Source organism: Eublepharis macularius, chromosome 6 (assembly GCF_028583425.1).
Source record: "Eublepharis macularius isolate TG4126 chromosome 6, MPM_Emac_v1.0, whole genome shotgun sequence".
Taxonomy (NCBI): Eukaryota; Metazoa; Chordata; class Lepidosauria; order Squamata; family Eublepharidae; genus Eublepharis; species Eublepharis macularius.
In genome coordinates, this window is record NC_072795.1 from 118,269,353 (window position 1) to 118,296,106 (window position 26,754).

General features: G+C 39.3%; 1 protein-coding gene across 1 annotated transcript in view; it reads left to right on the forward strand.

Annotated features, from left to right (window-relative positions):
* The window catches only part of JMJD1C (jumonji domain containing 1C), a 190,933-nt gene that overhangs the window by 80,026 nt on the left and 84,153 nt on the right, over positions 1–26,754 (forward strand). The window contains exon 3 of the mRNA XM_054982305.1: positions 20,279–20,392. Coding sequence (XP_054838280.1) covers positions 20,279–20,392 — 114 coding nt within the window. The remainder of the gene's footprint in view (positions 1–20,278; positions 20,393–26,754) is intronic.

Genomic DNA, 26,754 nt, shown 5'->3' on the forward strand with positions numbered 1-26,754 from the left:
GCAGGAAAGAACTGAAGGAGAAGAGGCAATTCTGGGTGCCAACAGGAAGAGGAGGGACAAATTTGACTTCCTGCCTCCCTGATTGGGTAAAAGGAAACAACCAAGATGTCCTCCTGCCATCAGAGGAGAAGAACCCTTCATGGTAAGTGTCCAAAGGTCTGAGGTCCCACAAGGCCTGAATCTCCAATGGGAGTGCATTCCACCAGGCTGGAGCCAGAACCGAGAAGGCCTTGGCCCTGGTCAAGGACAGGCAAATGTCCTTTGGACCAGGGACCACAAGTAATTGCTTATCCACAGAATGCAAGGCCCTGCGGGGGACATAATGGGAGAGACAGTCCTATAGGTATGTCATCCCCAGTCCGTTGGGAGCTTTGAATGCCAGAACCAACACCTTGAAATGGATCTGGAACTCAGTCGGGAGCCAGTGCAGCTTGCACATCACTGGTGAATATGCGCCCTGAAGGGGGTTCCCATAAGAACCCATGCTACTGCATTCTGGACCAGCTGTAACTTCTGGGTCAAGCCCAAGGGCAGCCCAGTGTAGAGCGAGTTGCAGTATCTAATCTGGAGGTAACTGGTGCATGGATCACCGAAGCCAGGTCCTGCGATGAGAGGTAGGGTGCCAGTTGCCAGGCCTGCCAAACATGATGAAAACTTCTTAACACAAAAGGCTTTCTTGGTATCTTACTATGCGTAACTAAAGGAGTAAACTTCCTTGAGAAAAATAACCATTACGGAGACTTTTATGAAAATCTTTTTAAATTTAATTTTTTTTAAAAGTGACAGTGCTCAAAGTGTAAATGTCTTCAATTCCTATTTCAGTACAATAAATAAGATACAATAAATCTCAAGAGTACAATTATCATCACCAAGAGAGCTGTTCCTAAGATCTCAAATTTAAATCAAATGTAATTAGTCCATGGTAAATACCACCAAGTTCATATAATCCATTAGTCCTTGATGTTGTCCTTTAATTCATGATGTTTTATTTTCCAGGAAATTACTTCAAATCCTGCCTCTTCAGCTCAGCATCAAGACTGCCTTTTCCAAATTCAAAATGTGCCCCTTTAGCTGTGCAAATAGCAATTCCATAGAATTGCTGTAGGGTTATTTTTGAATAAAACACTTGAATATATCTTCCCTCTCTTGTAAAAAATAAGCAAGATAACTCTTCAACCGTAGGCTTAATCTTATTTAGCGCAAGCATATGACCCTCACTTACTGAGAATTCCTCGTTCATGTCTCATTCCTCGTTATTTAGTGCAAACTTATGCTGGGGGAGCAAAAACAAGTTTGAGGAGAATTCCCAAATAACAAGATCTCTTAACTTGCTCAATATCAGAATTTGGTACAGTCCATTTGGAGAGACCTAAGTTGCTATTTTTGGATAAAACCAAGATTTTTAGATTTGTTGTAGTTCATTATTGCCCATCTAGGAAATAATTTGAAAAACATCTCAATAGTCTCTTCAGGCCAGTCTTCATTGGGAAATAAGGACTGAATCATCAGCATAGAACAGCAATGGTAATTCCTTCAATGCTGGCCTGGGGTCATGAAACTCTGAAGGTACAATATCAGATCATTTAAGTATAGGTTGAAAAGAAGTGGGACAAGCAAACAATCTTGTCTAACCCCCCTGTCAAAGCAAAAACTTTCTGAAAGTTGCTCTTCACCACAGCAAGCCTAAATGGTGATATTAGTATATAATATCTTGATTAACCAGAGTAGTCTCTTTTATCAATTGTTGAGCCCTCCAGTTTCACCCATAGCCTTGTCCTACTCACAGATTCAAAAACGCCCTTGAGGTCCATAAAGCCAACATACAACTTTCCCCCCAAGGAGTTTGTATACTTTTCTGCTAATTGAGCAAGAATTAAACAGTGATCATTGACGGAAAATGCTCTCCTAAAGTCAGTTTGTTCCCAACCTAAGCTTTTGTTGGTCTCAATCCATTCCAGTAATCTTTGATGTAAAAGGGAAAAGTATAATTTCCCAACCATGACAGATGGCTAATTGGGCAATAATTAGCAGGATCAAACATGTTGCCCTTTTTAAAGATTGCAGAATGATTCTAGATGGGATGAATATGACCCATTTGGTTAATGTAGGCGAAGGTTGGTGCTAATATACTACTCCATCGAACAGAATTTATCTTGAATAGCTCAATCGGAACCTGATCCAGGCAGAGCCCTTATTGGGACATATTTATTGGATCTTAATACATAGATTATTCAGTGATAAGAGAGACCAGTTAGGGAGTTCCTCAGGCATTATATCCCCTACCTTGTGGTATTACTGGAGGAACAAAATAGTTCCTTAAAGTATATCATCCACCAAGCAGCAAAAATACTGCTTTCCAGAAGCTTGATAAATAATTATTGTTAAATGACATAATAAGAAGACTCCATCCCTTTATACCTTTCTCCCCTCTTTTTCTCCTGAATATGTGTTTTTTTAACTCACGTAATTCTTTTAAGCTATTTAGGGTGTTATCTCTTAAACGCCCGATGCAGTTGCAAATCCTTCTTTTCATGGTTTTACTTTCAGAATCAAACCATTTATTCCTGTTTGTTGACTCAGATATATTAATATATATATATATGGATGTAGCGAAAAAGGCTCAAATAGCGTAAAAAGGTCATATAATAACTTGATAAAAGACCTGGCCGAATAAGTTCTTGAAAGTTCATCCTTGATAAAACCAACTTCTGTCAAATTCAACATGCATTCCTTCTATTTGCTGAAACCAATAAGAACAGCAAATTTCATAAACATGTTGTAGCAGTTGCTCTTGTTCGCTAACTGGGAGGGAACTTTTGATAGGTAGCACATAGAAATGTAGACAGAAAAATGATCACCATCCATAAAATCTTGCACAGATTCATAAGCTACCAAGAAATAATCAATGACATTTGCCCCCCCCTTTATAATGAAAAAAAGTAAAGCCGCCCCTTTGGTCAATCTTCATACACCCATTAAATATAGTAAGTCCATTTGATAAAGAAAATTCAAGAAGCCTCAAACCTGCTCTATTGATACTGATTTCCTGTGAAGATCTAACGGGCATTAAGGGCAATAATGTATCATCAGCATTGGATCCCAGCAAAGCAGCTAATAAGGCTCCATTATCTGTGCCAATTGAAGCATTAAAATCACCTGCTGGAATAACCACTGTGTCTGGAAAATAGTAAAGAGTTCAGGAGCACCCTTAAGACTAACCAACTTTAGTCAGATGACAAAGAAGAGCTGTGGCTCTCAAAAGCTTATGTTACAATATAGTTGGTTAGTCTTACAGTTGCTACTGGACTCTTTACTATTTTGCTACTACAGACTAACACGGCTAACTCCTCTGGATTACTTTGTCTGGCTAACTTTTCATTAATTCATCATATAAGCCCAGTTGCATTTTCCAGTTTTTGTTCATGGTTACTATACTGGTAAAAGGGAAACAAATCACGATAAATCAGAATTTTAGTTGAAGTGCTATCTAAAGCTGCGGAAATAAGACATGTTAATCTGGCCCTGAGTTTCCCTCCCTTGCTCCTTTAGTAAGTATTCCTAGTGAATGGAATATATACCAGGAGAGCAATTTCTTTTTAAGGCCCAAGTTTCCTGGAGTAAAATAATCTGAATAAAATGAGCTAAGAATGAGCTAATGTGTGGCAACTTTATTTTAGTATTCCAACCAGGTATATTCCAGCTCAGTGTACTGATTGGCCTCAAGTAGTCACATGTTATCAGGCTGTTCAATGCCAGGCATTACTAGGACAGCACTTCCATTCTTGGGCCATATGTGAATTATTGGTTCAAAGGGAATAAGGGCAGAAGACTGCTCATCTCGTGAGGGAACTTTCTCTATGATGTTTTTTTTCCTAGATACGGGATGATATCACCCACCAGGCTAGAGGGGTATTGGGAATCATTTTTATTTAGGTCTATTGAAGCCTTCCTTAATCCCACAGGATTTTTTTAAAAACAGTTTTGAGTCTTACAAACTTCCTTTGTCTCCCCTGCCCTGCTTTGTTTTGATATTTTTGATTAACTCCCGTTTTACATTTTGCTGTCTAATTTTAATTAATTTAGCTTGAAATGGTTGTATATGACCAATAATATCTAATTACTCTAAAGTCAGCAGATTTTGAAATGATTTTAAGAAATTATCATCTACTGTATTAAGATTTTCATCATTTTAAGGCATAGAAAATTGCAAATGTTTCTTAAAAGCTAATCCATTTTTTTCTCCTCTTCTTATATCGGTACTGCATATGATTGACCAAAGATGTTAAATCAATCAGCAAGTTAGGTTCTCTTCTAGCCCACCTAAGGTGAACATATCCTTGGCCTTTAGGGATGAATGAGTTTAGTAGAGAGTGAAGGAGTAACCGTTAAGGTTTTAAGTAAACTCTGCGGGAAAATGCTGTGTGAATGCAACTTCTCAGTATTAGCCATAATCAAAGACAGAATTCTAGGTGAAAAGGAGCATTGATCTATCAGAGCAAATGGAGCCTGTCAATCTTTCATAGTACTTTAGGTTGACACTATTGATCCTTTGATCTAATAATACTGCTAAGTGTTCTCTGATCACATATTTTCCAAACTGATAATACAACCTCTAAAAGGGTAAATGTTCAGACCCACCCTGCATGAGTGAAAGGCAGTCACTTGTTTTACATTACTCTCAGACTTTCTACTTGACTCGGCAAAGTCCCTATTAGCTTTCCTATTCTAGGCAATTGCTTTGGTAATTAGAGTAGTCAGGCTCTCTATTTTCTCACAATTTTTCTGCAAATTCCTCACAATCAAATAAGTCTGTGGTACTAGTATATTTAAAGTAACAATATCCTCATTAACTTCCTGAGGAGATTCAGCTGATTCATGTAATCTATCTAAGGAGAGTCTTTATTAAATCGCTGAAAGTCCAAAAGGTTACAGTCTCCCGTCTTAATACTAGGTTTTAAAAAAAATGAGCTTTGTTTGTTTGGGGGAAAGCAAGAAAGCGTCCTCAAAAGGGCAACCTCTTTTCCTACTCATAACTAGCTATGCGATGGGGGTGGGGTGGGGGGACACAAAGACAAAATCAAGTACAATTTAACAGATTTACTGTAAAATAACCAGATCTGTAGCTAATGATAGGGTGAAAGAGAGGGTGTGGATTAAGTCTCCTATCACCTACCAACTGACTCCCCCACTGTTTCCCTCTCATACAGCACAAAGACTAATTAAACCAAGTCAGTATTCTCGCAAGGACATAATTTTTTTTGAAAAAACCAAAATACTCAAGGCTGCCAAAGAAGCTATTTTAAAATAACATCCCACAACCAGTAAACCAGAAAGAAGAAAATAATAGAGGTTAAAAGAAGAATTAAGATTAAAATCAAGATAAATTAAAAGAATTCTTCAGGCAGCATAAAGCAAATCCATCACCCTGCTGAAAGTGGAAATGGAAACCCATATTTCCATGTTAATATTTCCACCTTTCAGCATCCCCAGCCATGGTTTGAATTTCCCTTTGATTTTCTGGATTTTGAGGAACAGATTTCTTGTTCTTTTTATTATTCTCTTCTATTTCTTTGCACTTCTTACTATACTAGGTCTCTGTCTCTCTGTGCAAGTCGCTGAAAAGCTGCATTTAGAATTCCAATTCTATTTCTGTCAATTTTTCTTTTGCGTCTTGTCTATATCAATTTTAATTTTCATCAGCCATCCATCTAGGTTTCTCCTTTCTATTGGCTACAGAATAGTCTTCACACATTCTTCCTTAATAATGTCTCTGGGTTCAGCCTGCAATTCTCCTGGTTCATGATCAAATAAAATTAGTAATGCAAATTGGTTCTTTACATGGGCTTCAAATTGTTCGAGAATGTTTTATAGATTACATTTTGGCGCTAATATTTTTTAGTGTTTCTCTTCAGCTTTATTCTTACTTTTGGTATTAACAGTTCATTATCTGTACTACAATCAGCTCCTTGTCTTCTTATAGCAGAGAAAATAGAGCTTCTCCATGTTCTATTTCTAATTATGTAATCTATTTCGTTCCTGTATTGGCCATCTGGTGATGTCCACATATGCAACTGCCTGTTAGATTGCCTGAAGCATGTGTTTTCAGTGAACAAATTATTGGCTTCAAAAAAATCTTTGAGAAGCTCTCTTGCTTCATTTCATAATCCTAGTCCAAATTTTCCAATAAAGTAGGATAGGATATATTCTGTCAAAATGGTATTTAACATGCAGCTGTATTCAATCATGCTCTATTGGTTTGAGTGAGTTTGGTTTGCTATTAAGTTTCTTTTTAGTGTTAATGAAGACTATATTTTGTGTCTGAAGGAGTATATTTAGGAAAGCCAACTCTCCTTCATCTCTTGTCCCTTTGGATTACCATAGGATGCTGTTAATGGTGTTCAGAGTTTAAAAGTCCATTGGCTTTCATTATTTACTACTCTTGTCTTTATTGTGTCACAGTTGTTTTTGCCTTCCACTTCAGTATCAGTCCATCTTGTGGCTTCTGTGCAGGCACACATTAAGACTTAGAAGCGTCCCCTCCTCCCTTTGGACATCACATCTCCGAGAGGAAGGGCACTATTCCCTCAGTTCTCTTTCTGCCACCATGGAGACAGGATCTCCATATCTTTGCTTTTCCCTCACCTTATCCTTGAGGCTGGGGAGACTTATTTTTCTTAAAAGTTTTTAACCATCAATCATCATTCTACTGAAGAATAAGACTACATTTAAAGAAGAAAAGTTTCTGTTTTCCCCTTCATTATTATGGCTCAAGAGAGGGGTCTCCGAGATTCTGGAAAACATCATCCTGATTAAAGGCACCCTGGCACCCTTGATCACCAAGGGCTAAGTCCAGTGGCGGGGCCTGTCAGAGCCTCCTTACAACGACTCTTTCTTCAAGGTTTCGAAGGGAGAAGTCTGGAAGTGTAGCCTGACAGAGCCCTTGGTTTTGAGGCTGTTTCCTATAGGCTTTGCCTGCATGCCCACCTGGATAAAGGCCCCTCTCCCTCCTTGGTTGTGTCAGCTCTGAGGGGAGATGCCTGGAGGTGTAGCATAACAAATCTCTTAGTTTGGAGGCTGAGATGCTTTTTTTTTCTAAAGACTTTGGTTTTCGGTCAGGCTGAATAATGGCCTCTCCACTCTCTTGGCTGTATTGGGTCCCTGGGGAGACCCTGGAAGTGTCATTTAGCAGAGGCCTGGAATCTGAGGCTGAGAGGCTTTTCCCCAAGGCCTTTGGAAATGTACCTTCCTGACTCAAGGAATCCTTCCTCCTCCCCCCCAAGCTGTCCTCGTTTCTGAGGTGAGTTCCTTGGAGGCAAGGTTAATAGAGCTAACATAGTGATATGGTAGCCTCGGAACCATCAGTGTAATGTTTTGTGCCCCTCAGCTGTTTCTGTTTTTAAAAAGATGATAAACCTGTGCCTCTAAGCCCAACCATTTCGCAGGCAGTTTTTTCCTGTTGGTTCCATGTATGTCCACACTCCCTCTTTCCTACAGGGAATCATGCTGGCTCTCCCCCAGGGCTCTCAGTATCATTGATGTAAGATTCAACAGTCATTTAGGAATGTGCAGAGGATCTTTTTTAGTCAACAAAGAGTAACTTTATTCAGCAGAAATGAAGAGAAGTCTCAAAGCCTAATAGAGGCCTTTCCTAGCAATTTTTCATCCAATTTACACAGACCTGTGTAAAACCTGGGCTAGAACGTCTCTAGATTCTTGTATCCTGAAATTAATATAAAGCATGAAACAGACACTACACATTACAATTGCTAGGAGAGAGTTTCTATTTCAGTTGTTGTTGGCCTGCAAATTAAATAGCATTTAATCTCTGATTCAGTCACTGTAGACTGTGAATGCTGTAAACTGTTAGTCTGTGTGGGGAGCAGAATTTCCCTGCTGCAGTTTTTCCTTTAAGCTGCCAATCAATATGTCATTATGGTCCTTTACCATCTACTTTGAAGGAAGCATGACACACATTTTAACCTCATCTTGGGGCATAAAGGTTATTCACCAAAGTGTTATAAGTTGAGGCTGTTAAACCTCTCCAATGACAGATGCCTCTGTCTATAATAAAATAAAAGCCCAGTGACTCTCTAAAGACTAACATTTATTTGAGATAAGTTTTTGTGAATTCAGCTTACTCTTTCAGATATCTGTATGTTTCATGGCCTATAATTGTATTGTATGTGACAATCTGTACCTTTAATCTGGGCCAATTTTTAGACTGCCCTAATCCTTATTAGAACTTTTTTTAAAAAGTGGCTGTTATTATGACTTCACACAAAGACTATGATGTATAATGCTTTATGGGGAAATACAAGATTGCAGTTGAATCCTTTAAATTCATTTGTCTATCCTCAGTGATGATTTATTCTACAAGAGAAAGTAAAGATTCAGTGGTCTGCTGCCTTGTCCACTGCTCACAGGTTTCTTACAATTCTTTTTCACATCTGTGGGCTCAGAAGGACCCAAGTTCTTAGCCATCTCTCCTCTCAGGGGAGATCACCTGTCCTTCCATTAAATGAACTATTCCAGTATTTTCTCTGAGATAGAAAAAGGGTGTTATTTTTGAGTGCTCTTTACTTGTTAAGGAGGACAGATGGAAAAGCCTATTTTAGGTCCAGATCATCCAATTTTATGTCTTGTAGTCTTTATAGTTGTGCTTGGCTGTCTTATTCATACATCTCTCTACCCTCCCTGCAGAGAGTCCATCTGCTTTTGGGGCTGCAAACTGGTAGCGGCAGAATTCCAATGCCTTGGCTGCTTATAAAATGCACTACAACTAGGATATCCCACTTGAGGAAGCAATAAAGTTTTTTTCTCTGCTCTTTGATGATTAGTGACTGACTCCCCCCCCCTTTGCCCCACTAGTTGAAAAAGAGTTTTCCTTTGCCTTTTCTGTCTTAGTTGATCCACATTTTATTAAGATTGTTCAACTTTTCCACAATTGCACTTCTGTGTATGTGACACTTTGCCAAAATTTGGTCTTTAGTTTAAGTTTCACACTTCAAGCTATACCCAGAATTGTTTTCTCCTTTCCTAGACAGAGCATATGCACCATTCTCATGCTGTCAGTGCTCTGTTCTTCCCAGGGCACTTTTATGATGCTGTGACTCTGAGACTTAGTGCCATCTCAGGGGCTGCCCCTGTGATGTGATGGCCCTGCTATGATTGTGTCTCCAGGTGGCTCCTGGTCTTGAGCAAAATGACCTTGTCGTACTACTACTACTTTCACCTGGAGTACTAGATATACCTTACCTTTCTTTATCTTTTGTTTAACTGAAAATGTTCCACATCATTGCAATGCATTGCAGTTATGTCTTCCTCAGGTAACCAATGCCAAGTTCAATATATTCTGATTGGAGGCATGGGCTATTTGGCCTTACTACACAATATGTTGGTCAATGCCCTGCCTTTTTGTTTGCTCCTTTGCTGCCAGGGACCCATATCATTGGGGAATGCCCTTGCTAATCCACTGGCAAAGTAATCTGTTTTTATGTTTTATCTCTTGACTTTTTTTGCTGCACAGATTGTTCTGTTAGCAGCACAAGGTTCATTGATGGTGCATATTGTCTGTCCTTTTTTTGGCCCCATCACATCTGCTTCACCGTTTTCATTATTCTCAGGTGGATCTGCTATGTTTTTACTCCCACTGATGGCAGTTCTGGTCAGCTTCTTTTCCTGCACTATAGCAATTGTCTCAGGTTTATTTCTGTGTGGCAATTTCTGCTCCTTGATTACCATATCGTGCACCTCTAAGTGGTCAAGAGTCTCTGCTGAGGCTATAGCAGGACTTAGACCCTTCTTCTAGTGCTATTGACTGTGTTTTGGACTCAAACATTTTAAACTTTCTTCTTCCGTATTGGATCTCCAAACAGATTTAAAGTAGGGGTGTAACCTCCTGTTAACTTTATGCACTTCCCTGGTTCTTCATTTTTAGTTTACAGTACTTCCACCTGTGGGAATGTGGATACTGGGTTCTAACATATTCCTCCTCCTTTATATATTTTCACATTACTGTGTTCCTGGCGCTGGCCAGGATTCCCGACTAGGGGATGACTTTCAGCCCTCATGTCTCACAACACTATCAGTTATATTAGTCATTCAGGCTCCAAGAGAGACCTGGCAGTATCCTCACACAACCCTTTCTTTGTGAGTTAGTAGATGCTATCACAGTCTCTCTTGAGTACATGACTGTTCAATGTCTTTTACCTAGCATGGCTGTCCCCACTGGAGTGCTGTTTTTTCCTTGCTGCATTCCTGTTTGTATTTTGACAGGGACACTTTTAGAGAGTTCCTTGCTTCTTTAGAACCACCTCTGGGTGAATGTCAATGAGACACTAAACATTTATTGGAAAGGCAGTCCTCCATTGTCTCTTACTTTGAGAGCTTCACACCCACCTCCTTCAGTAAGTGAGCTTGGGACTGCAGAGAAACCAGAAAAATGAAGACAGGGTTCCACTTACCTGTAACTGTTGTTCATCGAGTGGTCTTCTATGCAGGCACACATCCCTCCCTCCTGCCCTGTTTTGAACTCTCTGGAACTTCATTTCTGGGGGGGGGGGGTCTCCTGCAGCAGCATGGAGAGAACTGAGGGAATAGTATTCCTCCTCCTGGTCATGGGCTGATTTGGGCAGGAAAGCCCCAAAGGGAGGAGGGGCTGCTCCTAGAAAGCTTTAGAAATCTTCTCTCTGGCTGGCCTGCACATGCGCAGTGCCGAAGTGTGCCTGTACAGAAGACCACTCAATGAACAACAGTTACATGTATGTGCAACCCTGTTTTCTTCACTATTTTTCAGAATCAAATCTAAAATATCCTTCTTACCAGTTCAAGTTTCCACTTTTTAGTTCAACAAATAGTTCCAAATAAGTTTCAGAAATGTGCCTGACAGTTAGTGTTTAGTCATACCATTTTCTGAACAAATATTTTGGTAACTGAAGGGTCATTAGATACTGTTCTTTAACCTGGTCAGATAACGCTTTTTAAACACTCCATCCTCTCCCCACCCTCAATCAGATGTTAACGATAGAGATCCACTATGACGTCCTTTTGTACTTTCTGGACCCATAACCAATGTATATTGAACAGAAGTATCCCTCCTCATCTTTCCTGACTTGGAAGCCCATGGAAATTTGTTTGATTATACGGCAGTACTGTTCATACTTTTCCCTTGAGTATTTCTTCTGATCAGTCTATATCTTTCTAGATGTCTTTCAGCTATTTATTAAATGTATTTATTTGATGTATTTATTAAAATCTTTATACCCTATATTGCTCCCCAAAAGGGGCCCAAGGTGGTTCATTCCACCATATCTCAGTAATGCTAGTTAGTCCATAATTGTCACTGTATGCCAAGATAGCCAGTTGGTTCTGCTTATTCTCCATCGTCTTTTTGTGTTTGTATGCAAACATTTCAAATAGCAGTTGGTTTAAATATACTCTAATTTAATAATAGCCATGTATAGTTGCATGCTTGAGTGGTGCATCTGTGGATTTGTGGTTATAAAAGTAAGAATAATGGAAAGCTTTTCCTTTAAAAAAAACCCTTGGCAGGTAGAATATCTGCCAGTATATCAATACATATTTTATTATATTGGTTCTAAATATTTAATACACCTCAAGTCACATTTGTATTTTGGAGCCGTGCAGTATGACAGCAGAGTAGTTGTCATTAAAATAACAATAACTTTATGTTTTACTGGTTAAAGAATGTTCAGTTACTTCTGTTCTATGTTTAAAGGGCTTGGGAACATGGTCTATGTTTGGTGATTCTACTTCCTCTTTTATGTAACCCCTTCCCCAATAGTAGTATGCATTTTCTGGTATATTTTAGAAAGAATAAATGTTCAAGTTATTTGAATATTTTAAGGCTTAACTCTATCATTTAATAATTGTTACTTTGTCATCTTTGATCCTATAGTGCCTGCTAGTTTGTGCTAAGCTATATTAAATAATATAATAACGGCTAGTTTCCTTTGCAGATAGAATGGTATCCAAGTACAGTTGTTTCTTATTTGTATCCTGCCTTTTCTCCAAGGAGCTCAGAGACCCAGTTAGCTGCAATGCAGTTTAAAATAAAAATTGGTTTCCCCCAAATTACACTGCTCTTCATATTGAGACTTGAAGAAGTTAATGATTCTTTGCTTTAGAAAACAGTACTTAAGTAGGAAATCTGTGTTGCAAAATCCTTTTGGGTTTAAGAATTTAAATTCCTTTTTCCTCCCAAAGAACAACACAGAACTGTAAACCGTTGCATTATGATTGTGTCCTTTCTCTAGTGTAGAAATCCTGTGTGCATTTACCTGGGAGTAAGGCTTATTGAAATCAATGGTACTTGTTTCTGAGTAGATATTCCTAGGATTGCCTGTGAGTAATTGAGGAAAGTGGTAATAGGATATCTGCGGGGGTTTTTTTGTGGCCATTAAACTTGAGTCTCTCCTCCAGTCTGGCTTTGTCTGTAGTTAAAATTATGACCGAACTCTCTGGCTATCCCAGCCAAATGAGTAATCAGTAATGTGACTCGTGCTGGAAGTGACTCCATCACCACCTGTGACGGGGGATTAGTTACAGTTCACAAAGCACCGCCTCTTCCCCTCTTTCACCATGTCGTAAGAGAAGGGCTAGGTTCTCATTTTTCTGTCTGCTCTGCTGTAAACCAGCGTGTATGCAGATAAAAAGTATCGTTCCAGACATTTTCTCTCCTATGGCTCATGGCTCCTTTGTATGTTTGAAGACTGCTTTGTTATGTAAGCGACCTTGGCAGAAATTATCATGACCCAGATCTGGGAACGCTGTAAGTGCTTCAGTTACAGGGTTTCTTAGTTCTTAACACACACTGCCGCTGACAAAGAGTTGTAGTCTGCGCTGCAGAGCCTGGGCTGAGGGGAGGGGGAGGGTCTCATTTGTCTAATTGTTAGGTTGCAGTCTGGATGTTTTCTCTGTAGATAGCGTTTGTGTGTGAAAATGTAGTTGGATTTGAATGCTACTGATAGAAAATATAATAATAGAGAGTATTTTAAAAATGCTTTATTGGTGAACAGGAATTTTTTTTACCTGACCTACTGATGTGTATTGTGAAAATTAAAACGTGACTGACAGGCATGTAAAAGTAAAATAAGGTTTGTATTGTAGTTTGTGTGTGTGTTTCTAAATTCCGCATTAATATAATGCTATTGAATAGTTCGGTAATCAAGACAGCAGTGTTTAAAACACTTGAAGTAGAATGTGGTAAATTTGGCCAACCCTCACTCCTCCTTGGTTATGTTTAACTCTTTCTTGTTTTTTAAAAACCTTGTAGCTGCTGTGTTTCTGTTGTCTTTGGTATTTGAGTAGGATATTATTTTTGTCTTAATGATTTTCTCAAGTTCTTAAATGAGTCTTATTTTGGGTTCTAGCTATTATGAGTTATTGAACAGTTTGTAAAATCCAGTAGTAAACCTCTATAAAATTCTAAGACTTACAAAATATATCACACAAGAATTAAAGTCTAACAATATTTCTGAAACTATAGGGTGTATAATTTAGAACAATAGAATGCCTTGTACAATAAAGGAAATATATTTCCTGTTGCAGACAGGAAATCGAAATGGTATATTATTGGCATTGTATGTGTGTGTTGCCAGGGGCGGGGGGGAGGCGGAATGAGGGACTGAGCAGCTGAACTCCACGTTCAGAACTGTGTCTGATTTATTTTAAAGATGCCTTTCAGGGAAGGATCGTTTAGTCTGTTTTTTCTCATGTGAATGGAATTTAGTGGTGTATGGAGACCCAAATAAAACACAGTTGTTCTGAGTATGGCTTAATATAAAGAGAAGGCCATAATAGTAATGCTGATAATTTGACTGTATTGGCAGGATATTTTATCTTTGTGATTTGCTTGCAATAAGGTGTTTAAATTGCGCACACATTTTTAATTTGGGATGTTGCAGTAATATGAAAAATAGTTTATAGCCAGAATTTATGTCCATAGTTAATTTGCCAACAGAATGTGGAAATATTGTGTAGAATTATCAATGTTCAGTCTTGAGTAACATTGTGTATGAGCCTATATATAAATGTAATTGTTTTTGGAATTTCCAGGATGATGAAAAGCAAGAATATAAACATATGAAGGCCCTTATTCAATATAAAGGAAGATAACATGTAATTCGTTTTATATTGAAGGGAGGCCGTTGCATTTAGTGCAGCTCACATTGCAAGTGAACAGTGAATACACAGAATGATACTTAACAACTTTTTACTTCAGATATGATTTAAAAAATTAAAAGCATTTGTTTACTGAGGTGCAGCTACTGCATACATTGATGCTTGAATATGTCATAAGTGTGCACTTTGATCAAAATACTTTTGAAGCATCATGCTTTGTGTTTTTGTTTTGATATTTGTTTTGAGATTTAACCTTTTGCACACATCTACTTATCTGTAGATTTTTAAACCAACATTGTGTAACTATTTTGACAATTGGTGATTCATTCTCATAGTTCCTAGTTAAGGGCAATTTATGAAAATGTACTAAAGATAGGACAATAGAGAGCAAAGTTTGGCGTAATCATTTTTCTAATTATGTCTAAACATCCTATGATTGTAATTTCTTCTTTAGCCAGTTCTACTAGTTGTTTAACATTGCTTTCAGAACCCTTTGACCTTTGGAAAGAAGGAAGGGTGAAGGAGGTCATGTTTTGCAAAGAATGTGTTGTTCATGTTAGAAATAGCTAGTATGAGAAACTCTTCTGATTCACGTGTAATGTTTTGTATTATTAAAAGAATTAAATGAGCTGGATCCAGTGATTCCTTTCCACTAGGACTGCCTCAGTTAGTAGGAGGCCTTCATGGGCCCAAACTAGTAGAATGAGTAATTTGATCCAGATCTCTGAGTGTAATTTTATTTGAATTTTACATTGTTTTTGTATTTTCATCCCATCAAATACCTATAAAAAGAATTCCGGTATATATAAGTTAATAATTGCTACAATCTTGATTCTGTTTATACCATATGTGATTTCATTTACCTGAATTATCTTTAAAACCTTAACATGTAACTAAGAATTTAAAATACCTTTTAAAAAATGATACATTTTTGTACTCATAGGAAAGCAGAAATGACTGTCAGTATTAAGCTCTATGCTATATACATAAATGGGCTGACAAATTATCATGTTGTTACCTGAAATGCAATAATTGTCTGAATATCTAATGTTGCAGTGTGTCCACTTACACTTATTTTTACTACAGAGAGAGATGCTAGAATATTAAGAAATAGTGCAGATTTATAAGGGTTATGGAAGGTCAGTTTAGTTAAGCAGAAAACTTTACACAGGGCTGAAAAACAAATTAATTGCTGTTGGTAGAAACAGGTAGAAGAACTTTAGAGACTATGGGCCAGGGTTCACTAGAAAAGGAGCCCAGAGAAGATGGGTAGATGGTGCTGAGTTGGTTTTGAATTTTGCATGCTTGCTTGAATTGACCAGCCAGATCTTTGGCTGCAGATATCTAGTTGTTCTTTAACCAGCACAGGAGCTTTCCATTAACAAAATACTTTAATGAGATTGCCAAGTTATTCCAGGCAAAAGGGTATTTTGAACAAAGCATGTACACCATATAAGGCAAATACTTTAGAAATGAAGTCAGCTACAGGCTGCTGAGTTCTGTGTGTACCTAAGTAAGATAAAATAGTCATACAGATTTTGTTTATACAGTGTAGCAGACTAAGGGCAGTCTTATTTATTGAACTATGTCCTGAGATTATCTTGAAAGAGAAGTAGCCTTGGCTTTCTGCAAATTTCAATGTTGTCAATTTTCAGGTTCGCCCAAAGGATGAGCACATAGTTTTGAGAAATGCACATCAGGCAGAACTTTTCCAGTGACACCTTTGTACAACAAACATGCTAGAATTAAATAATATATTGCATAACAAACATGTTTGAGCTTTTCTATTTGCCTATCTACATACCACTTTTATTGAAGGAATTAAGTGTGTGTAGGCAAATTGGAATGGAAATCCTTGGAATGACTGAGAACAGTCTTCTATTTAATGTTGTAAAATGTTGTTTGTTTTTCCTTACTTTATTTGCATGAGGTGCTACTACATTATAGCACAATCTACTGATAGTAGGATGGCTTTACAAAGAAGGTACGAAGAATTTATTTTTCTTGCAGGCTTCAGATTTTAATGTTCTTGTAGGGTTTCCAGGGTAACATTTCAAAATTGTTACTGTTGTTTATCTTTGAGACCACACTGTGTTTCTACAGCTGAGTCTGGGTTATTATAGTGCATGAGGAGGAAAAGGCAACTAGGAATGGCAACATTTTTACCTTCTGTGTACATTGCTAGTTGTTCTGTCTTTTTGACAATTACCTTGCCAAACTGGAGTCTTGCTCTCCTTCCTTAAATCAATGCCTTTCTGATTATATGTATGCTTGTGTGTAAATTTCATCACTGCTTGTAGAATACAAAAACATACACACCTAGCATGCTAATTAGTCACTTTTACAAATTAAAACAAAAAGTACTTGGAGGCTTCCTTTGTTGTTAGAATATTTATACCATAACAGACTGCTGGAGGTTGCCAGTTAAGGGATTTAGGGAAACCAGATTAGTAGCTACTAAATTACTGGTCTGTGGAGAACTGCATTGAAATGACTAAGATGTGGAAATAAGCCTTTACGCGCACACAACATGATAGCACTGATTGTATAGGAACTGCACAAATTGATGAAGATCTAATAAATGTAGGGACAACAGTATTTCTTTTACGCTGGATACATCCTGTCATGTAATCTTTTAACTCACCCTTCCCCAACCTTTACAGAAATTGCTGCACTTATATTTGTGAAACCATGTGCAGCCTATTATGTTTCCGTATGACCGCATTGCCTTCCTAACTCTCAATTCCTTTAATGCCTGGGTCCATTTTATGTTACGTAGGTATTCAATGACATCACATTATCATGCAGAATGGGTGGTACATTCCCTCAAATGTTGTCAGAAGACTTATATTTTATATGGTGACGGTGGCGAGGGTAGTAAATGCAACAAAATGGAAGACAGAATCTTGTCCAGATGGATGAACAAACTGTATGAATATGCATCTATGGCTAGATTAACTTCCCATATGCATAATCTTAGAATTTCAGGAAAAGTGGAAAAATCTTTTTGACTACATAGCTGGAAATTAAGAAAAATTAAGAATAGTTAGACCAATTAGAAAATTAATATTTTAAAATGTTGAATATAAAATGTTGAGTATAAAATCTTCAGTATAAGTAACCAAGGAGATGGAGAAGAGCTATATTCTCTAGCTTAAAGATACTGTTATAGATTCCGTTTGTTTCTTTATGTATTGTTTATTGTCTTTTTCTTTTCAAATAATTTTTTTTTACAAAGAACACTTGGAAAAAGACTGTACATGTACTTAAATCAGGGTAATCCAGTGGATTGAGCAGAAACCTGGGTAGTAATCTAAGGGAACAAAAAGGCTGCTCAAACCTAGCTTAGTTTCAGTCTTTCTGATGACTTGGACCCTTTCAGACTTACATTTTTCACTTTCTTCTCTTTCCCCACCATCATGTTATTCCTTCTTGTAATGAGGTTCTCCCAATTTGCAAACAGCCATCAATTCCACATGGTGGGGGGGGGGCAGCTATGGAATGTTCTGTCTTGTTTAGGCAAGGAAAAAAAGAATGAGGCTCTTCTCTTTCCCCTCCTGTTTGCTCACCTTGTGCAGCAGCTGCAGTGTCTCCTGTTACTTGGGATAGCACTACCTGCTTGTAGAAGTTGATTCCAGCAAGGCAGTATCCAGATCAGTTGATTTGGATTCCACCCAAGAAATGTAGCTCTAATTCTGAAGCCAAGCCTTTGCCATCACCGTGCTTCATCCTGGGAAATTTTATTGGCAGATTCTGTCTGGCTGTATTCAGACATCATGACAAGCTGTAATTAAACTGAGATTTACTGTAATGACCACAGATGCAGTTTATTTGTGCCTGCCTGTGCACTCCTCTATTTTCTCCAGGCCTTTCACTCCCCTTGTGCTCAGGGTACAATCAAGGCTTCCAAGTCTGAGAAGCCTTGAAACAAACTCTAGTTCCCCATAATCGCCAACTGGAAATTTGTTTGTTTCTCACAAATTTGCAGTTTACGAACTGGGATTCTAAATTGGGATTAAATTAAGGGTTAGAATCCCCATTTGTGGCAGGCAACCCATTAAATTCTCCCAGCCCCCTGCATTTGGGCATAAGGGGAATTGGATTTTTTTCAAGGCTTCTTAAGCCAGGATGCCTTAATCATACTCTAGACATGGGGGAGGGGTGGGGTGGGGAGAAGAAGGAGAGCGCACAGGCAGGGCAAATGGTGGCTGTGGCTGTTCTGGAAAATCTTAGTTTAACTACAATTAAAATGAAATAATTAAATGCACTTTCTGTCTGATAGTAACCAGATACTTAGACATCGGAAAGGATTCTAAATAGTTCAGAGTTGGGAAACTCCTGGAGATTTGGAGATGGAGTCTAGGGAGAATGGGATTTGTGAAGGGACCTCAGAAGGGTATAATGCCATAGAATCGACTCCAAAGCAGCCATTTTCTCCAGGAGAACTGACCATTGTTATCTGGAGATTGGTTGTAATTCTAGGAGGTCCCTCCCCCACCTGGGTTGGCAACTGTAGCTTTAAAACCATCAGAATGCAGCCATGTTGTGGTTTGGTACCCAGGCCTCTTTAATTCTTGCCATCATTCCAGAAACTTTGACCTAGGCACATCCACAATCCTAATTCTTATTTTGTCATATAGAAATCACCCTGACCTGGATAGCCTAGACAAACCTGATCTTGTCAGATCTCAGAAGCTTAGCAGGTTCAACCTTGGTTAGTAATTAGATGGGAGACCTCCAGCAAAGACTGGGCTGCAGAGGCAGGCAATGGCAAACCACCTCTATTAGTCTCTTGCCTTGTAAATCCCACTAGAGGTCACCATAAGTCACCTATGATTTAACAACACTCTCTACCTCCCATATAGAAATCACCATCTTCCTGTTAATTCTGGTCCCCCCCCCCACTTTGTCTACCCCGTCTGGAGTGGGAGGGTGAGAATTAAGGAATTTATGGAATTCCTTATCACAGGTTCCTTTCTTCAGTTTGTATGTGCTGAAAATTCAAAAGCTATCAAATTTAACTATTTGTGATACAGAGAAACCACATCGTGGTAGTAAATGCCTGAGTGGAGATAATTATATAAAGTGGATATTGGAGAGAGGGAAATAATTATGTGAAGGAAACTTCTCATATGTGGGAGGAGGATCAACACAATAATCAGATTTGATTTTTTAAAAATTAAGGTATACTGCAGTCTCCCTATCACATTGTTGTATCAACAGTGATAATAGGTTTTAAGGGAAAATGACATGTAACATTTTCCTGAGAAAAGTTTTGTGCAAACTGGTTGGGGAAAACTTTTAATAAAACACCTATTTTACAAATAATTCAGTATTAGAAATGTTTCTGATGCTCTAACTATATTGCAATTATCTAATTTATTACAAAACTGTGGTATGCATCCGTGTGTATAAAACAGATTTAATGGGTCCAGTAATCCGCAAATGCAGGAATAACACAACATTCTCTGTGTGTCACATCCACCAACACCCTTGGCAGTCTTTTATGATCCCCGGAAAGTTTATTTTCAGGGTTGTGAGGGCTCATGGAGTCTAATGGCCATGTGGGTCTGAAGGCTGCAGTAGCGGACACAATTTTCCTCTCCCTGTCTCTCTTATCATTGATGCTGCCTTGAGGGAAGATCATTTTGTCTTTCTCTCCACTGCAGCCTTCTGACATGTATGGCTATTAAGCCATGTGGGTGCCATGACACTGTGGTACTAAACTTTCCAATAGTGGGAATGGACTGCTGGAGTGAGGGTAATATGGAAAAAAATCTGCGTGACCACTGGCACCTTTCCCTGATGAATTGCTGAATCCAGCCCCATATATCTGCTTTGTAAGGACCACATCTGGAAAAAGTTTGCTACAGTTTTGAAACTGCCCAGTTTGACTGGAATTTCATTTATGGAGTTATTGATTAGTTTTTGAAAAACATTTCTGTAAAAATTAAGAATCCACAGGAAGAACAAAATGATGGAAAATTTTCCATGGAAAATATTTCCACCCACATATATTATAGTTTTATAATAAGTGATTACTTTTGTAAAAAGAATTGAACAAAATAATCATGGTATGCTTGGGTTGGCTTTTAAAACCTCCAGTTTTATAACATTGTTTTGTTTTTGTCCTTAGACATTCAAACCTTTGGTTGGGAAAAGTGTGTACAGTTCTATCACTGCAGTTGAATTCCTTGTGGACAAACAGCTGGATTTTGTAACTGAAGATAGTGCCTTTCAGCCCTATCAGGTAAGATGTTTATATTGTTCACAAAAAGAATATGAGTTTCAAACTGAGAGGGATACTGGCAGTGCAATCATATGCAACATTATTTTAATCTAAGTCCATTGATTTCAGTAGGTTTATGCAAAAGTAACTCTGCACATAGGATTAGGGGTGTGCAGGAGGGGATTGATTCGGGTTTCCCCGAAGCGGGAAAAACTTTCAGAAATACCGTAGTTCCGAAAGGGCTAAGGTACTTTACTCGTTTCGGTATACTCCGTAAATATTCGGAGCATACTGAAGCAAGGGGGGCAACTCCCCCACCCCTATCCCCCACCCCCGTGGGGAACCCCTTCACCTCCCCATCCACTTACCTTACCTGGTGGGAGTGTCAGCTGTGCTGCGGGCTGCCACCATGGCGGCAGCACAAGGCTGCGATGGCCTGGAGGCTCCAGGCCATCGCAGCAGCCTCGTGCTGCTGCTGCTGTGGCGACAGCAACGGCACGAGGCTGCTGTGATGGCCTGGAGGCTCCAGACCATCACAGCCTCGTGCTGCCGCCGCCTGAACCTCCGGGGCATTGGGGAAGGCCGGAGCTGCCTCCTCCGGCCCTTCCTGCCCTTCAAATGGCCGTGGCGTGCTGGTGCCGCAGCGGCCATTTGAGAGGTAGGAAGGGCCAGAGGAGGCAGCTCCAGCGTTCCCCAACATCCCGCAGGCTCAGGTGGTGGCAGCTGCCGCCAACAAGGTAGGTGGGGGTGGGTTGGTTGGCTTTGGTGAGGGTGGGTGTGGGATGATGTTTAAAGGGCCCTACCGCTGCTTGCAAGCAGTCGCAGGGCCCTTTAAACTCAGCCCCGAAGCTTTCCGAAAGCCAGCAGGCCCCGATTTGGATATCCAGAATCTTTCCAGATCGGTTCCACTTCCGGTATTTTTACCTGAAGCGAATACCAAAGCGCACAGCCCTACATAGGATTGCACTATTAATCTTATGAGTGTATTCAAAGACAATTCATATATGTTCTTGCTGAACATCTCCTTTTGGTCATTCAGTGAGAAGAGAAGCATCATCTTAGGAACTGATGGCATTTTTGGAGAAAATAGTGGTAATATTGTAAAGAGTTCAGTATTACCTGAATTATATTTTAAATAATTTGTGGTTCAGTATTCTAAAGTTTCTCTTTGTAAATACATCATAGTCATTTTAGGGGAAGAAATTTAACTACTTTGTAGTTGCAGTGATGCCTCAGTTGATAGAGATGGCAAACTAGAAACCATATATTGGGGTATTATCCTTTTTAAAATCAGCAGAGCTGCTTCATAATGGGTTGGCTTGTGGATTACAGCCAATAATTGTTGTTGTTTTTTCCCAACTGCAGTACTCCATCTGCATGAATTACTGCACTTAGTGTGATTTTTTTTTAACAATTTTTTTATTTTTTTAAAAAAACCAAACAAACAAACAAACAAAAACAATGTACAGAAGTAAAATAGAACAACAACAAAGTCTTAGTGAACTATATACAATTATATGCATAGATGTGAAATTTGTGAAATGCTTTAGTTTTTATACAGGAATAAGGAAATTAGATAATAAACGTCATGCCAATATAGTTAAAACAAAGACAACTAGCATTTTTTTTTCAATTATTTGATAGTCGTTGCTTCAAATCTGAGTAACAAAAAGTAAATGCTTAGGTGGAGAGTGATTTGTATTGGAAATGAATTCAATGAATGGTAACCATTTTGCAATAAAATCAGTTTCTTTCAAATAGTGTTCACTCTGGTATAATTCGTCATGTATTTTTTCTTGTATATAGTGGTCCCATATTTTTTCTAACCATTTTTCTGCTGTGGGAACCATCTTTGATTTCCAATGTAAAGCTGGCAAGTTCTTAGCTACAACCAAAAGGTTGCTAATTAGATCTTTTCTTATTTGTGGAATTTCGAAAGTATCCCATACATTCAAGAATATGATCTTTGGATCAAGGGGGATTTTGTAGCCCGTTATTTCTTTTATATAACATAATATATCATTCCAAAAAGGTTCTATTCGGGGGCATTCCCACCAGCAATGTTTAAACGTTCCTATATTTCTACACACTTTCCAGCAGAGCGGAGGATTTGTTTTAGTTATTAGTGAGAGTTTTCTTGGTGTTATGTGCCATCTGTGAATGATTTTGTAATTTTGGATTTGGGAGGTAACTGTCTTAGGTTTTAGAATGTTTGCAGTCCATATTTCTCTCCATCACTTAGTGTGATTTTGTGTACTTGTAAACTCATTTAAGAGATGGGGGGAAGGGTTGGGCAAAAATGTATTTTGAAAGATTCCTTCTACAAAAAAGAAAAAGAACTCAGCAGACTTTTGTTAGTCAAGTCAGCTGTGATGAAGTGCCCAGTGCAAAGTCCATAAACATTTTTGAACCATGGTTACATGTTATACCACAGTGATACGGTTTTGTGGGATAGTACTTCCTATTAGAGGTGGGCATGGTCCAGAAAACAGACCTAAATTTGACACTGTCTGGCCCAGTTCATGAACACACAGTTTGTGGGACTCACCTTTTTCACGAACTTTGGTCCGTTTGGGCCGGTCCATCAGTCCATGGTCCATGAGTCCAGACATCCTGGCTCCAATCTGTCAATTCCCTAGGCAACAGAGGTAACATCCACAAACCTTCTGCAGCCCTTAAAAACTTGATAGGCAGCTCTGCCAGAAAGCTCCCATTCTGCTCTATGCGAGCAAAGAGGAAGAATTAATTCCCTAGGCAATGGAGGGGTGGATGTGCAGCCATGGGGACACCAATCTTAGCCCTAAAAACCTTGATAGGTAGCGCTGCTTGCCAACCAGAGAGCTCCCATTCTGCTCTATGCGAGCAAGGACCAAGAATTAATTCCCTAGGCAACACTGGGAAGGTGTCTGTGTGGTGAGTAAGGGGGCTCTTCCCCCACCCTTTTCCGTTTGATTTTGCTTCACTGCAACTTTTTGATGCTGCAAGCCAATGCAAGTCAATTGACATTTGCGACTCCTAGTATCTACTGGAAGTTTCCTGGAGGTGGCTGCTTTGGGGGTCTGTAACTCAGACCTCCGAAATGCAATCTTGACCAAACCTGGAGGGTGGATGGAGGAGAGCATGATGAAGCATTACTGTGAGTTTAGCTCCTCTGAGTATGAAGGGGGTGGTCCTAGGCCCCATGGAAGTGATGGACCACGGACCGACGAACCAGTCCGTGAACGGTTCTGTGAAAAGTTCGTGGTCAGTGATCCGTGAAAATCGATGGACCATGGGTTGGTGGTCCATGGCATTTTCCCAGTCCGTGCCCTATTAAAAAATGGTTCCTCCTTCTTTTCATTGGGCTGTTTCTGAAAGGGATGCTGAAGCTTAACATTTGAAGTTTGTCAACATTTCAGACCAGAATGCTAATTTAAGATATATTGCAGTATTGTCTTGAGTTCAGTTACTGACACTTAAAAGTGCAACCAGATGGAGGTTAGTGTGCAGTTTTCACTGAGCCACAAACAATTGTGGGTTTGTGATTCTATGGTGAGCGTAACTGGGATCACATTTGGTGTTGTTCATACGATCAGTTTGCCACATGGAAAAGCCTTTACATAGCTGCTGTAAAAATGGCTCTTCACTTGATTGCTTGCGTATATGAACTGGGTTTTAAGCTTTGTGTGACATAAGTGCAGTTCCAATTTGATCAACACATGAACCTTCTAGAGGAAAATAACTTTATTATTGCTTAATTGATTTGTAGTCTTATAGAAAACAGAGCAAAAGTGATGAAAAATCAGAAGTGGATAGTTGAGAGGAAAAGATTTATTTATTTAATTAATTCATTTGGCTTCTATCATGCCCTCCTCACAAGTGAGCTCAGGGCAAGTTACGGCAAATAGAAATGTATTTTAAAATTACAATAAAACAAAATTATAATTATCATAAAACACAGTTCTCAAGAATGTGACTAGTAAGCCCACCCGTGCTAACATGCACAGGGCCGGGGAGGGAGAAGGGAGGGAACAGTCATTACTGTCCCCACTACAGCTTGTGTGAGGGACTAAGATGACTGTGGAGCCCCCTGACAAGAGACTGGTAGGGAGGCTTACCTAGACGAATACCAAGATTAGTAGTAGTAGTAGTAGTTTCATGGGTATACTGCCCATAGCCAAAGGTCTCAGGGCGGTTTGCAACATGTATAAAACAATAAAATACAATACATAGGCAATTAATATAAAATAACATAACATTAAAACAGTAGAAACAATTAAGAACCATTGATAGAGGCACCAAGCTAAACATAATGGGCTGCTGAATGACCAAGGAGATCTTTAAAGGCCACTATTAAGAGGGCTGTCTTAACCTGGCTCCAAAAAGATGGTAGATTGCATGCCAGGTGGACCACAGCAGGGAGGTTGTTCCAAAATGGGGGCCAACACCGAAAAGACTCTCTCCCTCTAATTGCCACCATCCAAGCCTTTTGAGGAAATGGTACCTGGAGGAAGGCCCCAGAGAGTGAGTGCAGTGTCCAAGGAGATTGAGGTCAGGAGAGGCACTCTGACAGGTGTTGTGGTCCCAAGCTGTATAGGCTTTGTAGGTTAAAACCAGCACCTTGAATTGGGACTGAAAACATATACGCAGCCAATGCGGGCGAGCCAGAATTGGTCTTATGTGTTTGGACCTCCAGGTTCCAGCTGTTAATCTGATGAATAGCCTGGGGTGCTCCAACATCACATCCAAGACCACCTCCGTCAGCTCAAGTAGGGATACTGGTGAGTTCCAGGGTGGACGGTACACCACCAGAGTCTGCAGCTTGTCCCGATTACCCAACACAAGGTGCATACACTCAAGACTAGTCATCAGATGGGCAGAGCACCTGGAGAGAGAATTCCTATAGACCACAGCAACCCCCCCCCCCCAGCCCTCACGTCTACCCTGATGCTGAACCCAGTACCCAGGTGAGCACAAATGGGAGAGACTTACTCCTCTTTGTCCACCCACCCAGGTCTCGTTTATACATGACAGATCAGCTACCTTCCTCCCTGATTGAATCGTGGATGAGGGTGGTTTTATTCCACACTCATCTGGCATTTAGTAACAGCATTTTATGCAACAATCTGTCAGCAGTTTATTTGGCAGTTACTTGAATGTGTATTTGGTTTCATCAGTAGGATGGATTGTTGCCAAGGAGACTTTGTCCTTATAAGAAAGCCTTGAGAGTTTAGTCTGAGAAAGTAAACCAGTAATGTGGCAGTGCATGAAGAGAGAAGTGAGTTTGATTCCCCACTCCTCCACTTGAGGAGTGGGGAATCAAACTGGGTGACCTTGGGTCACTCACAGCTTCTAGGAGCTCTCTCAGCCCCACCAACTTCACAGGGTGATTGTTGTGGGGATAATAATAACATACTTTGTAAACCGCTCTGAGTGGGTGTTAAATCATCCTGAAGGGCGGTATATAAATCAAATATTATTATTATTATTTAGGTATGGAGGAGTTACTCTGAGCATTTATTGTATCCAGAACTTGTATTCTTTACTATAAAAAATGGCTTCCAAGGAAAGGCAAATATGATTCATTATCTCTGCAATATAGTTGGCAAATTGATCTCAGTAGGCAAAAGATGACAAAATCTGTGTGTGGGTAGAACTTTATTGAACCATTCACCATCTGGAACAGCTCTATTGGATGGCACTTTGCAGATGCCCTGGCAACTAAGAGAAATTTTCAGATCTCTCACTGCCATGATACTGTGTTGTAAGGACATTTCCACATAATAATTTTGGCACAGTTCATTTGTTGTGGAAGATATGTTTCTTCTTTCTCTGTCCAACATTATCTTGTGAACCTTTTTTATTTTGCTTTTAATTCTTTGCTGTAACATATTGTTTGGATAGTTTGTCCACTAAGAATTTTCTGTCTCCACTCCCAAGGCCAGTTTGAACCATCTCTACCTGTGGATTTTCTGCCATTGGCACTCTAAATATTACAGGTGCTTCCAAGGGACGAGATTGAATAGGGGAGATAATTGTGGCACAAACAAAGCAAGCATCTGAATCATATCACACAACCTACAGGTTTTTATAATTTTATACACTCACACCCAAAAAAGTTTGAAGAGGGCAGATAATTGTGGCACAAATAAAACAGATCATCTGGCAAAGTCCTGAAAAAGAAATGTGAGCCCCAGTTAGCTGGCTCTTGTATGAGCTTGGAATGCCACTGGTATTTTATTCCTGCAGTCTCTTTCATTTTTGTGATATATTCCATCTATGTAGTGAAATGGGATTTTCAGAATTGCAAAGTTCTCAATCCCCTTTCTAGATCATAATTCTAAACAATATTAAGTGGATTTGAAGAGTCTCTTCTACTAAGTGAGAGGTTTTATCTGTCTAAC